General features: G+C 34.2%; 1 protein-coding gene across 1 annotated transcript; it reads right to left on the reverse strand.

Moving 5' to 3' along the window:
* Nucleotides 1-5,717: 5,717 nt before the first annotated feature.
* On the reverse strand, nt 5,718-11,893 carry LOC107813200 (AP2-like ethylene-responsive transcription factor AIL6). Its single transcript, XM_075227757.1, has 9 exons — nt 11,368-11,893; nt 10,348-10,813; nt 9,950-10,032; nt 7,651-7,659; nt 7,451-7,539; nt 7,300-7,373; nt 7,162-7,212; nt 6,959-7,035; nt 5,718-6,673 (listed from the first exon to the last, which is right to left on the reverse strand). Exons 1-9 carry the CDS (start codon nt 11,510-11,512, stop codon nt 6,219-6,221), a joined length of 1,449 nt encoding a protein of 482 aa, XP_075083858.1. The 5' UTR covers nt 11,513-11,893; the 3' UTR covers nt 5,718-6,218.
* Nucleotides 11,894-13,572: the final 1,679 nt, after the last annotated feature.

Consider the following 13,572-nt stretch of genomic DNA (forward strand, 5'->3'; position numbering starts at 1 on the left):
TATGACTTCCCCTGAAGGTGGAATTAGTACAATTACTAAACCCCGCTCCTTTAATGTTTGAATAACCATCGGTAAATAAAGTCCAAGTCCACAGATTAGATCCGGTGAATACATGTAGTTCCTTTTCTGTTTCAGGAACTAAATTCATGGTGAATTCCACTACAAAATTCGCTAAAACCTGCGATTTTATCGCATTTCTGGGCTGATATATGATATCATACTCACTGAGTTCTATTGTCCATTTAGCTAACCTACCTGATAACTTCTCTTTATGCAATATATTCCTCAGTGGAAAAGTAGTTATTACAGAAATAGGATGACATTGGAAATAAGGTCTTAACTTCCTAGATGCCATGATTAACGCTAAAGCAAGCTTTTCCAAATTGGGATACCGTGTCTCAGCATCTAACAAATATTTACTAACATAATAAATTAGGGATTGCTTACCGTTATACTCTCGTACCAATACCGCACTTACCGTTATTTCTGCCACAACAAGATATGACAAGCCTTTCACCGTCTTTTGGTTTGGCTAGCAAAGGCGGATTTGACAGATACAATTTTAGGTCCTTGAGGCCTTGATGGCATTCGTCAGTCCATTCAAACTGATTCTGCTTTTTCAATACTGAAAAGAATTTAAAACTCTTTACTGATGATTTTGATATAAACCTCCCCAGGGTTGCTATTCTTCATGTTAATCTATGCACTTTTTTTTTGCTCGTGAGTATCTCTGGTATTTACTCGATAGCTTTGATCTGCTCAGGATTTACTTCAATACCCCTGTTAGAAACGAGAAAGCCTAAAAACTTACCTGAAGTCATGCCAAAAGCGCATTTTTCTGGATTTAGCTTCATATTGTATTTCTGGAGAATCTCGAAAGTGTCTGACAAGTGTTATCTCCCGCCTATGTTGATTTGACCAGCATATCGTAAATGTAGACTTCCATGGTTTTTCCCAAGTGCTCTTGAAATATTTTAGTCACCAACCTTTGATAAGTGGCTCCAGCATTTTTTAAACCAAATGGCATGACTTTATAACAGTAACTCCCCTTGTCTATGATAAATAAAGTTTTTTCTTCATCTAGAGAGTCCATTTTTATTTGGTTATATCCTGAATATGCATATAAAAACTCAAAAGTTCATGTCCTACGGTAGAATCAATTAATTGATCTATATATGGCAGAGGAAATGAATCTTTAGGACATACTTTATTTAGATCAGTATAATCTACACAAACTCGCCATTTTCCATTCTTTTAGGAACTACTACAATATTAGTTAACCAGTTAGGGTACTTTACCTCTCGTATCGAACCAATTTTCATAAGCTTTTGTACCTCATCTTGGATTACCTGATTTTTGAAGGATCCCTGTTTCCTCTTCTTCTGCTTGATAGGTGGGTATGATGGGTCCTCATTCAATTTGTGAATCATTACCTCTGGTGGTATACCTGTCATATCTGAATGTGACCAAGCGAAGCAATCTACGTTAGCTTGTAAAAATTCGATTAACTTACCTTTCATTTCTGGGCATAAATTTGCACCGATGTAAACTTTTCTGTCTGGCCAACGTGTAAATAGCACTATAGCTTCGAGTTCTTCAGTAGTGGTCTTAATATTTTTATTTTCTTCTGGCTCTTAAATAACATCAGGTCTCGAATCAATATCAGTCTGTCCTGGTATGCCTTCGGTTGAGGTTTTTGCATCAATGTCTTCAACCGAGTTCTGTAGTTGCTATTTTGCATCTGTATCATTGATTACCTTGCTCGAAACCACCACCGAGTTGATACTTCTTGAAGCTTGCTGATCTCCACAGATTTGACGGATTCCCCACTGTGAAGAAAATTTGATAACCTGATGTAATATGGATGGGACGACATCCATGTCATGAATCCATGGTCTTTCCAAAATTATATTATATGTCATGTCCGCGTCTACCACCTGGAACTTCGTATGCTTAACAACTCTTTTTGCAAACGTGGTGAGCAAAACTTCCCCTTTTGTGATAACACTTGAATTATCAAACTCGGCCAAGGACCATGCCTTTGGTATCACCTTGTCGTTAACTTGCATTTTGTTCACCACCCTTAGTAAAATGATGTTTACTGAACTACCTGGATCAATCAAAACTCATTTTACGTTAGTATCGTGTACAAGTAAAGATATTACCAGTGCATCGTTGTGAGGAATCATCAATCCGTCTGCATCTTCATCATCAAATGTTATACTATCTCCATCCAAGACTTGGCGAACTCGCTTCCCTTGAGTAACTATGAATTTTGACGTCTTTTTTGCAGTTGTATAAGTTACACCATTGACCTCATCTCCCCCGGTTATCACATTAACTGTTCTTTTTGGTGATGGAGGTTTTGGGAGTTCCTGTCTATTCTTCATATATGATTGTCTTCCTTTCTCGCTGAACATGTCAGTTAGATAACCTTATTTCAAAAAGTGCTCGACCTCTCCCTACAGTAGTCTACAATCTGTTGTTCTATGGCCATGATTGTTATGAAACTTACACCAGAAATCTGGATTCCTTTTGCTAGGATCTGATCTGATTTCATTAGGCCATCGCACCTTATCTCCCATATCTCTTAAAACAGCTACTAACTCGGAGGTGCTGACATTAAAGCTGTAATCTCCTACTCTTGCATGTGTACCAGAATCGTTGCCTCATACATCCCGTTCCTTTCTGAACCTAGATGAAGAACTCGTATCATTTTGCCTCGGTCTTGAATCGAATCGTGTGTTTTCTTGTTTAGATCAAGGGTCCCGCCCAGCAGGTCCCATGTAAGGTTCGTACCTATTTTTGGGTCCTTTTTTCTGATTCTGAATGTCTCAATCTTGCTCTTTCATGGTCTCTTGGTTGTGCAACAATGTCTTCTTCTATCCGCAACTTTGTGATGTATTTGTTGTACATATCGTTCCAAGTTGTTGCTGGAAATTCTCGCAAACTCTCTTTCGGTCTTCTCGTGGATTCTGAACTTTTCTCATTTAAATTACTCGTGAATGTCATAGCTGCCCAGTTATCAGGTACCCGAGGTAATATCATCCTCTCCCGCTGGAATCTATCTATGAATTCCCTAAGTAATTCTGTATTCCCTTGTTTTACCTTAAAGATGTCTTCCATCCTTTTTTCAACCTTCTGAGCTCCCGAATGTGTTTTTATAAATGAATCTGCAAGCTCGGTAAAAGAATCAATAGAGTTTTTAGGTAAAAGAGAATACCATGTTAATGCTCATTTGGTGAGTGTTTCACCAAATTTCTTGACCAAAACTGATTCAATTTCTTGCTTGGTTAATCGTTGCCTTTCACGTCAGTTGTGAATGCAGTTACGTGATCTCGAGGGTCAGTCATTCCATCATATTTTGGAATATCAGGCATTTTAAACTTTTTCGGAATTGGCAAAGGCGCTGCACTTGGCTTCCAAGGATGTTGCGAATACTTGTCAATATCCACCCCTTTGATCATGGGTGGCACACTAGGTATTTGCTCTATGCGATCGTTTTACTCCTTCAATTATTTCTGCAAAGTTAGTACCAAACTTTATAGATTAGAATTATTTGGTGTATCTAACCCTCCATCACGAGATTCGTTTGGAATTCCTCCACTTCCAGAGTTGTCAAGTCCTGAGCGTGGGTCTTATAGGGTTGTTGTATTGACCGGTGGAGGAGTTTGTGGCGCGTTGGGCAATCCTCTAACAAAAGGTTGTAGAGAACTATTCACGTGTTCTACAATCAATTGCTTTAGAGAGTCCTGCTCTACAGTTTGTTCATCTCCTTGTTGATCATTAGCGCGCGATGTAGACCTTTTAGGTGAACCTCCACGGGATTACTGAGGGGATCCCGTTGGTGAAGGGAGTGGTGGAGTTCCACCTTATAGGTTCAAATGATTATTTTCGTTAGCAGTTGACATAGTTGATTGTTAAAAAGTAGAATTTGAAAAGTGAAAAAATTATCAGATTCCCGGTAATGGAACCAATTTATTTTACCAAAAATAGATTTCCCGATCAAAGTCAATATCGAGATGAAAACAGGTTACTGATAACCAAGTTTTACTTTACTTTCTCAATAATCTTAAGAGAAATAAAAGAAATGATGAAAATAATTAACAAAGAAAAATAAGGAATGAATTGACAAATACTTCCCAAAATCAAGGCTGAAAATTTGGAGAGTAAGCAAAGATTTATAGTATGAATTTCAGTAATAATCGCCCCTCCCCTTATAAATAGAATTCTCATCTTTATATAGGAGCATACAATCGTAACGGTTATATACTTAATTTGGACTAATTAAGGGTATTAACTGTATTGATTGCCAATTACCATAGATAACCGTAACTGACATATTTATGACTAAAGATTCCTTATAACTGCTCCCGATTTCCCTTCCTTATTTATCTTTGGTTCATGTATCTTCCCTTCTTTGCAGTCTTCATTCATTCCGTTCCTGTTTTTCCTTTGACAACTATTAGGCTCGGTTCTTTTCTCTTATGCTACCCCGTGGATGTTTCTCCCGTACCTTTCGCGCATCTTAGTTCAATTAATTTAGAATGCCACTTGTCGCTATATCGACGCTCCACGCGTCATGCCTCGTCAGCTTAATGTCGTTCCACGTGTCATGACTTTTTCCACCTATACATAAGGTCTTTTTAGAATGATTGGTAGAAAAAGTCAAAATAGAATACATGTTGAACTATTTTGTAGAGCAGCACAACGTGAGCATATTTAACCAATAAAATAAATTTATCATAAGAAATCCATCTTGAGGACACACTCCTACAAGCTAAAGGGACACGTTTGAAATGTTTTGCGTCCATCTCCATTGGGCATGATTAACGATTGCGGTCTTCTTCCTCGAAACATGGTTTATTAAGCCTTTAGAATCTTTTTACTTGAGGCAGTAGTGTGATTATGATTTTTTGCTTGGAAGATCTAATTTTGGCCTCCTTACACCGACATTGTTATTATCTTTTTGTTTTTACGTATGCTCTCTCATCATTCTTGCTCTGACCTTTTGCTTTTGCTCTCTGTCCCCAACTTTCTTTTTGATTCCATGCAAATCCCTAGTTTTCGACTTGGGTATGGTACACAGGATGCTCTAATTAAGATTTTTGTTATGTTTTGATGTGAGTACTAAGAGTGTGGATGTGTATGTACAATGACTTATTTTAACCCCCCAAAACCTAATGAGATCATTATAGCTTAGCAATGTCTCTTCATTTGCGCTATAATTTAAGACATAACAAATTTTTCACTTTTTTCAAAATCATCGTTTGGTCATAAATTTTTCAATTTTCAGATACATTTTGAAATTTTTCTAAAATTTAAAAAACTCCAAAAAAATATTTTTCAAAATTTCACTAAGATCACTCACAAAACTTCAAAAACAAACAAAAATTATATTCATATTCAAACACAACTCTAATTTTCAAATACCATTCACTTGAAAAAATTCTTTTTTTTTTTTAAATTTTACAATTCTTATGTCCAAACGCCCACTTAGATTCACTTAACTATGACTTGTTAGAAACAAACTGACAGCCAATTTTAGCAGAAGAAATTTTAACTTCGCCGTTCTTAATTAATAAAAATGAGAAATCCAACTCGAGGACTTCCTAAATGTCACCCATCTAGTACCTCTCCCCTAAGCAAGCAGAAAAAGTCAACATAACATTTTGCTGCGACAAATAAGAAAAAGGTTGCGACAAATAAGAATAACATGGCCAAATCCGAAATGGAAAAACTGTTATATATCGTTCTTTTTTGTCAATTTGATCCGCACATAATTCAACAAAGTCATATGTTGTACTAAGAGCAACTCGTGAAGATGAGGAAGCAAGAAAAACAAAATTTTCCCACAAGAGTGCACTACGTACCCCAAACCCTAATTAAGTACCTGTCAACATGCATCTACTACTGCAGCTGTTGAAAATAAGATACTTTACAATATTTCCACCTTCTACCTATTAAGTAAAAAAACAAAAGCTATTCATCTTCCACATTTCATGAATTTTTTCAGCCAATGCTAACACTTAAGCAAGTTAGAAATAGGGCCAGCTTAGAACCAATACATGACGGCAACGAGGTTAATTTTAATTAGCCTAAAGGAATTTGCAGAGTACGCTACCAGAGCTTTTCCTCATATCCCACTTGTGGGAATCCATTGAGTTTGTTGTCGCTGTTGTTGTTGTTGCTACCTGAGCTTATCTTATCTTGCAAGATCAATAGGACTGATGAGGCCAGATGAAGATCTCGGCTGGTGATTGCAGTAATGGCATTGCAGCTATCATATTAGTCATCGCACCAGAAGTATCAGATGCACCGCCGTTGTTGGAGTACGGAAGGTGGGGGAAGAAGCTATGATGGTAAAAGGGTTGGTTCGCATCGTATGGAACTCCACAAGGGATAGCGGAAACAGGGGGAATTGGCCCGAAATTGATGCTACTGCTGTTGACACTGCTGCATTGAGTCTGCTGTTGGTAGTTATTGTTCAATGATGGTTTTTGCTCCGACTCGAGGGAGATCTTCAACCGCTTTGCTGCTCCGCCTATAGGGAGTGCACTTTTCATAATGGCCTCGACATCATATCGATTCATTTCGAAATTGGTCACTGCATTCACTCCCCTGAATTTTATTGCTGCTATGTCATACGCTTCTGCTGCTTCCTCCTCAGTAGCTGCAATAATTCAGACAGGTTAATTAAAATGTCATTTGAATAGAACAAGTAACCCCGAAAGAAGAGCAGCTCGATGAACAAAGCATTCCACGTTAACGCTAGGTCCGAGAAAGGATCGCACCAAAAGGGGGTGTGATGCAGACAGTCTACCCTGATGCAAGCACCAGCGGCTAATTACACCGTTCGAACCCGTGACCTATCAGTCATACGGAGACAACTTGACTGTTTTCTCCGAGGCTCCCCTTCAAAACAAGTAAACCCTGCAATCAAGGAAATTATAGTTACCAAATGTTCCTAAATACAGATCCTTGTTCCCAGCAACACGGCCAATTCTCGCTTGCCAACGACCTTGTTGATGATGCCTGCAAAAGTTCATTAACACAGCTTATGAAACTTGAAGAATATTGATCTCACTCTATCTAGAACGCGATTAGATATTATATTACAAGACGAATGAGCAGTACTTAATTGCTACAATAAATACAAACCTTGTAACGCCCCGATAAATAGAAGCTCCTCTCGAGAAACCACTACTTTTCCTGATATTCAAGAAATTTATATGAGAATAATCGATACCATAAAATAGCAACACGACAATAATGGGGTAAAGGGTAAAATTTATATACCTTCTTAGAGAGGCTATGAATTCTTGTTTGGTCATGTGCTTCATATCCTCCAATTCTTTAGTATAATTTGAAACCTGGAAAATATATCAGTCAGTTGATATCCCATGCATAGAACATTTAGGAAAATTGAAAAAGGTGTATAGTATATTACTGGGAAATTGGTAGTAGCTGTTGGACCCCAATACTTTAGAGCTGCTAAATCATAAGCTTTTGCTGCCTTGTCCTCCTTGTCATATCCACCTATTCATTTTATAAAAATTCTAATTGTTAGTGATCTCGTGTTATGCTTAACTTTGAAAAGATTTGTCCAAAAGATTGAAATAATTAGAAGTGAAAATTGAGGAAACATACCCAAGTAAACTGCAGATGAATTCCAGAATTTTGAGCATAGGCAAGAAACCAACGAATGCCAATCAAATTAAAGGAAAAAAAAGGTGAGACACTAATCATTACAAAATCAACTGGCAATAAGTCAAGAATTTTGCATAATAAAAAGTGTAAAAACAGAGAAAAAACAAGAAAGAAAAGCAAGATGCATGCGTATAGAAGCTTTAAACATTTGAATTTCTATATGTGGATGAGCAAGATAGTGACATGTCAAAGCTTGCCCAGACCAAGAAAAAGGTAAAGAAAATTGTTCCCGTTATTAAGACACATACTGCTTAAATATTTATCAATAATAACTTTCCTTAATACTCGTTCACTTTTATTTATTCTAAAAATGAATTTTTATTTTTACTCGTTCATTTTCGCATATCAAGAGAAAAATAATTTATTTTTTTTTATTTACTCTTAGCATTAATTACACATTCCAAATTTATTAAGTCTATATATCAATTAATATGGTATCGTGATAAATTATATACGTACAAATTTAATGAAATTATAAAGGGCAGTTTTCGCAAGTTTTATGTCAGTCAAGTACCAAGTGCCGACATGTAGATATTAAAGCTGTCAAATCCACTATTTGTAGGTCCACCTTGACTACATGATCAGCATCAAATCAATATCACCTATATCTAGGTGTGTGAATTCATAAAAAATGGTGGGCACCTGATTTAAAAGGATTTTAACCTACGATTTTTATTTATGCTATCCGTATATTTTCACGCGGACAAATTCTTAGTCTTATTTTGTAAGTTACTAATCTCTCTTTTAAGAAAAATAATATGTAATTATCTTTTAATTAGATTACCTCTATAATGTTAAAAATTCTTACACCATTTCTCACAAGTGGAGTATGGGAAAATGTGGTAATTTAGAAACTGTTCTACCGGATAAATATATGGCGAAGAAAATGATTAACTCCTGGACCAAACCCCGAACTTTTGTTTTCAGATTGATAAGAATAGTATTTTCAGACATGGTTGGCATTAAAATGAACATCAAAGTCGGAATACCAGAAAATAAATTGCAGAAAACTCTGAAAACATAAACAGAATGGCGGCCCATCTGATCAAATCAGTTGAAAAAATGATGGAAAAGAAAGAAAAAGAGGTATAGTGTACACTAGCACATAGATTAGGAGCAGACAAATTGCAATAGTAAGAAAGAAAAATACAAAAAACAAGTACCAAGTAATTGTACATTCGTATGTCACCACTCAAATCAATCATAATAAATTAAAGTACGAGTTGAAAGAAAACAAATAGCCTTCTGAAACCTGATCAAATTAATGCTTTTCAATTGCATGCAACTGTTCTACTCACAATTGTACTATGGGCTATTTTTACTCCAAATAATATTTATAATCAATCAAAATATATATATATATATATATATATATTTTGATATCATTTATCAAAGTGCGCATTTGCTTATTACTTACTACCTCCGTTTCAATTTATGTGAACCCATTTGACTGGGCACGGAGTTTAAGAAAAGAGAGAAGACTTTTGAACTTGTGGTGTAAAATGAGGCACATATATTTTGTGTGGCTATAAATCATTGCATAAAGATAAATTATTTCCAAATAAGAAAAGAGGTCATTCTTTTTGGCACGAACTAAAAAGAAAATAGGTTCACATAAATTGAAACGGAGGGAGTATACTGCTTAAAAGAACATTTATACCTTAAATTGATTGAAAATTTGCTCCTTCAGCGAGAATGGGAAAGGCTATACAAAGTCATTTTCACTATAATTATTCAAGAATGCCCCAAAAAAAATAGAAAAAGAGAAAAGAATATGCTTTTACGAGTAAAGGTGTTGTCCGAGTTAAATACACTATTTTAGTGGAACGTCCACTTAACAATAAATGCAACAACAAACTAAGTGAAAATATCACAAATAGGGTTTGCAAACAATATACCTACTTTGTAAGGGTAGAAAGAATACTTCTCATAGATCGAGAAAATAAGAATTATTGGATAGTCCATTTGTCTCAATCAATGTGAAGAAGTTCGGACATACATTGTTTAGAATTATGGAACTACATGAAAAGTCCTGTAAGGAAACATGATTGTAATAATTCTAAACACTTAAAAGAGTTTGAAAAATTTGCAGTCAAAAAATTACTATTTGACTCTTCAAATAATAACACATTCACAAATTATCGTTACCGTTAAAAGCAATCGAGTAAATTAGATGTGTAACAAGGTAAATTTTGTACGGAAAAGGGTAAAAAAATTTACTACTTCGAATGAAATTTACCTTGACGCCCTTTTCTAGCTTGACCCTCTCTTCTACAGCTATTATCCCATAGATGCGCTTCATATCTTCCTGTCCATCTATGTCTGCTTAAAAACAAATCAACTTTTAATTTATCCGCTTAATTCTTACCGGTCAATATTATTTAAACAAAACAGTCCGATACACAAAGTATTTTACGGTAAAGTCCGAAAAAAAATTAAGGTGTGATGTATGCCGCTACCTGATACAAGTATAGTAACCGATTTTACGGCTCAAACCCAAGTATAGTGACCCGTAATGAGAAAATATTTTTTACTTGAAGGCTCTCGTTCAGTCAATATTATTTAATAGTACTAAATAATTTTCCAAATCTAATGATAGTTGATGGACAAAAGTTACTAAAGTAATGGAAAATTTACCTTGTAACACCTCTGTAAATGGAAGTTCTTTGACCAAAATTATCAGTAATTTTCTTACAATTCTCAGAATCAACAGCAACAATAGCTTTTTCCGAGGTTGTTGTAGTAGTATTAACAGCCAAAGACAAAGCACCAGTAGGATACTGTGAATAACCCAACTCGTTACTCGATTCAGTAGCAAACTCAGTACCCATAACATGTGAGTCATCAACTTCTGAAGCCGAGTTAGCCGAGAATGTTTGAAAACCACCGTTGAAGTAACCGGCGCCGGTGGCTGAGCCACCGTGGTCATACATGTGAGTCAACGACGAATCTTGAGTCTCAGTCGTTTCGCCGCCGAGAAAATCCTCAAGCTTCGGCGGCTGTTGCTGTTGGTGTATTTGTGAATAAAAAATCAATGAGTCATCATTTATAGTTTGTTTTTCACCTTCTGAATACATTACTTGAGATTTTTGGTTCGTCCACCCTACAAAGAAATGGTAGAAAATGAGCTAAAACATTTCTTAGCTGTTTTTATAGTGAAAAATATTAAATGCAAGAAGTTGTTGATATATATATATATATATATATATATATTCTAAGGAAAATAAAAACAATATCATAGCTAAGCAAAATGGTGTTTTTATTTTTTGGGAAATAATTATTCTGTTAATAGAGTGATGAAAGATCTTTGACAAAAATAGCCAGTAACCGAAATAAGACCACACGGTTGCATTTTTCTTGTCTTTTTCCTACTTTTACTTCCTCAGCATCTAAACAGAAATTCCGGAGTAGTACTTCATTCAAACTTGTATTTATAATTTGAACATATATTTTTTCTTGTCTTTTCTTTATCTTTAAAAAAGTTGACAACTCTGAAAAAAATGAAACAAGACATTGTATGCACCACTAGGTAGTGGGGAAATATCGGTTTGTTCTTTCACACTTAATCAGAGTTCTCAGCTCGAGCAGGTAAAAAAAAGGCAGTAAATTTTGAATACCAAATTAATAAAATAAAATAAAAAAACATTGCATGCTTACCGTGGGGGAAGAAGTTATTATCAGCAAAATAGTAATGATTTGAGTCGGCAGATTGAAGCATATTAGAAGACTGAGGAGAAGAAGAGTTGAGCATTTCCATTGAAGACAGAGAAAAAGATAACCAGTTATTATTCTCTGGAGCCATTTGAAGCTTTTTAAGTTCACAAAAACCCTAATAAAAAGAAGAAAAATCCACTTATAAAAAGTTCAAGAAATATCAAATTATTTTGGATTTATGTATGTGTTGTGTGGACACATTCTACTTCTTCTTTGACTAGAAGGGACAAAAGGGGTTGTGAAAAAGATTCAAAAGAAGTGATTAAAAAGCATGCAAAATAAAGAGAAGCAAAGCCAAAGAAATTAAAGCTGCAGTAGATGTGAACTACTAGCAATATTTAGTTAAGGACAAAATTTAAGAGGTCAGAGAAAAATGGAGAAGATTAAAGCTAGAAAGAGAAGAGAGGAGATTAGAGCAGGTGGAGGTATATAATAGGAGGGAATAGCGGTTTCATTTACCATCCGGCGTAAATTCAGAGGGACGCACTTGAACAAACTATTTAAAGGGAAAGATTGATTTGTTAAAAAAGAAAAAGAAAAAAGGAGCTGGTAATCATTTTAATAATCCTATGGAGCTATAGTTTAAGAGTTTACTGTAGTTTATACATGAGGGTAGTGTAAGAAGTTGAGAGTTTAAGTGGGTATTTGGACATAAGAATTGTAAAATTCTAAAATTTTAAAAAAAAATAATTCAGTGAAAATAATATTTGAGAATTAGAGTTGTATTTGAACATGAATAAGATTAGTATTTTTGAATTTTTGTGGATATGATTAAAAATAAATTTTTGAAAAATAGCTTTTTGTAGATTTTGAAATTTTTTAAAAATTTCAAAATTCATATTCAAGTGAAAATTAAAAATTTTATGGCGAAACACTGATTTAGAAAAATAAGTAAAATATTTTCGAAAAAAATAAAAAAATTCTTATGTCCAAACGGGCTCTAATAAAATTTTGTGTATCCACAGTATATAGAGATTTTACATTAGATTAAGTTATTTTACAACAACAAATAAAATGTACACGGCATATCTAATATCATAACCTGGAAATTGAGTAATAATAACTTGTTATAATTGATTAAATCGAACTGATAATATTTATATAAAAAAAAAATCACTCCAACGCATACAACTAAATAAAAATATTATTGAATATTGCAAGTATTTGTTGGAAATCAACAAGAGATTGTTTGGCTAACGAAGGTCACAATCATGAAGAAGCTATAATAATAATTTGGGAGGGGTCGCGCAAGGAAATGAAGTTTCTTCTTCTACCTAATTCAAGCATTAATGTAGCTTACAAGAGATTTAATTAAGTAATTTTTTTTAGTTTTTCCAATGTATCCAAAAAAAATATTATTTATATAATTTAACCGTTTACGATAGATTATCGCTCTTTTTAAATTACAACATCAAGTTAGATAAGCATAATTATATATTAATTGTACATCAATTTTGCTTATGATTATGTAACAATTCTTTACATAGCCAATAAGCAAACATAAACTCATACAGAAAAATGACAGGAATAGTAAAATAGGGGCGAAGGAAAGCTGTGACTTTTTGCACTGCGCAGAAGAAAATATGTCTGAAACAAAGTTGCGAAAAAACCGGGCTGGTGGATAATATATATTTCATCGGGAAGTAAAATTCCAGGGTTAAAAAGGCTGGCAAAGTTTATTTAATTTTTCATTAGATATTTCTGAAAGCTTGTGGTAACGTGAGTGAAAAAGTGGTAGTAAGAGCCATAAGAAATTTTTTACTTTTTTATAATTCTTTTTTGAAATCAGCGTTTGCTCATTAATTTTTTAATTTTTACTTAAAAATACATAATAAATTTTTTCAAAAATTTGAAAAACATTAAAAAGCTATTTTTAAAATTTTTTACTCAGATTACTCAAAAAACTTCAAAAATAACCCAAAATTATATTCATGTCCAAACACAACTCTAATTTTCAAATATCATTTTCACTTGAATTTTTTTTTTACTTTTTTTTTGGAATTTTATAATTTTTATGTCCAAACGCCCACTAAGTATTCTATTTCAATCATGAGATTACGAATTTACGTTTATGTTCAAACATAAAAAATGAAATAGCGTAATTTTGACAATCGCTTCATGTCCATAAAACCAAGTACTATTTGACAA

Source organism: Nicotiana tabacum, chromosome 13, assembly GCF_000715075.1.
Source record: "Nicotiana tabacum cultivar K326 chromosome 13, ASM71507v2, whole genome shotgun sequence".
Classification (NCBI taxonomy): domain Eukaryota; kingdom Viridiplantae; phylum Streptophyta; class Magnoliopsida; order Solanales; family Solanaceae; genus Nicotiana; species Nicotiana tabacum.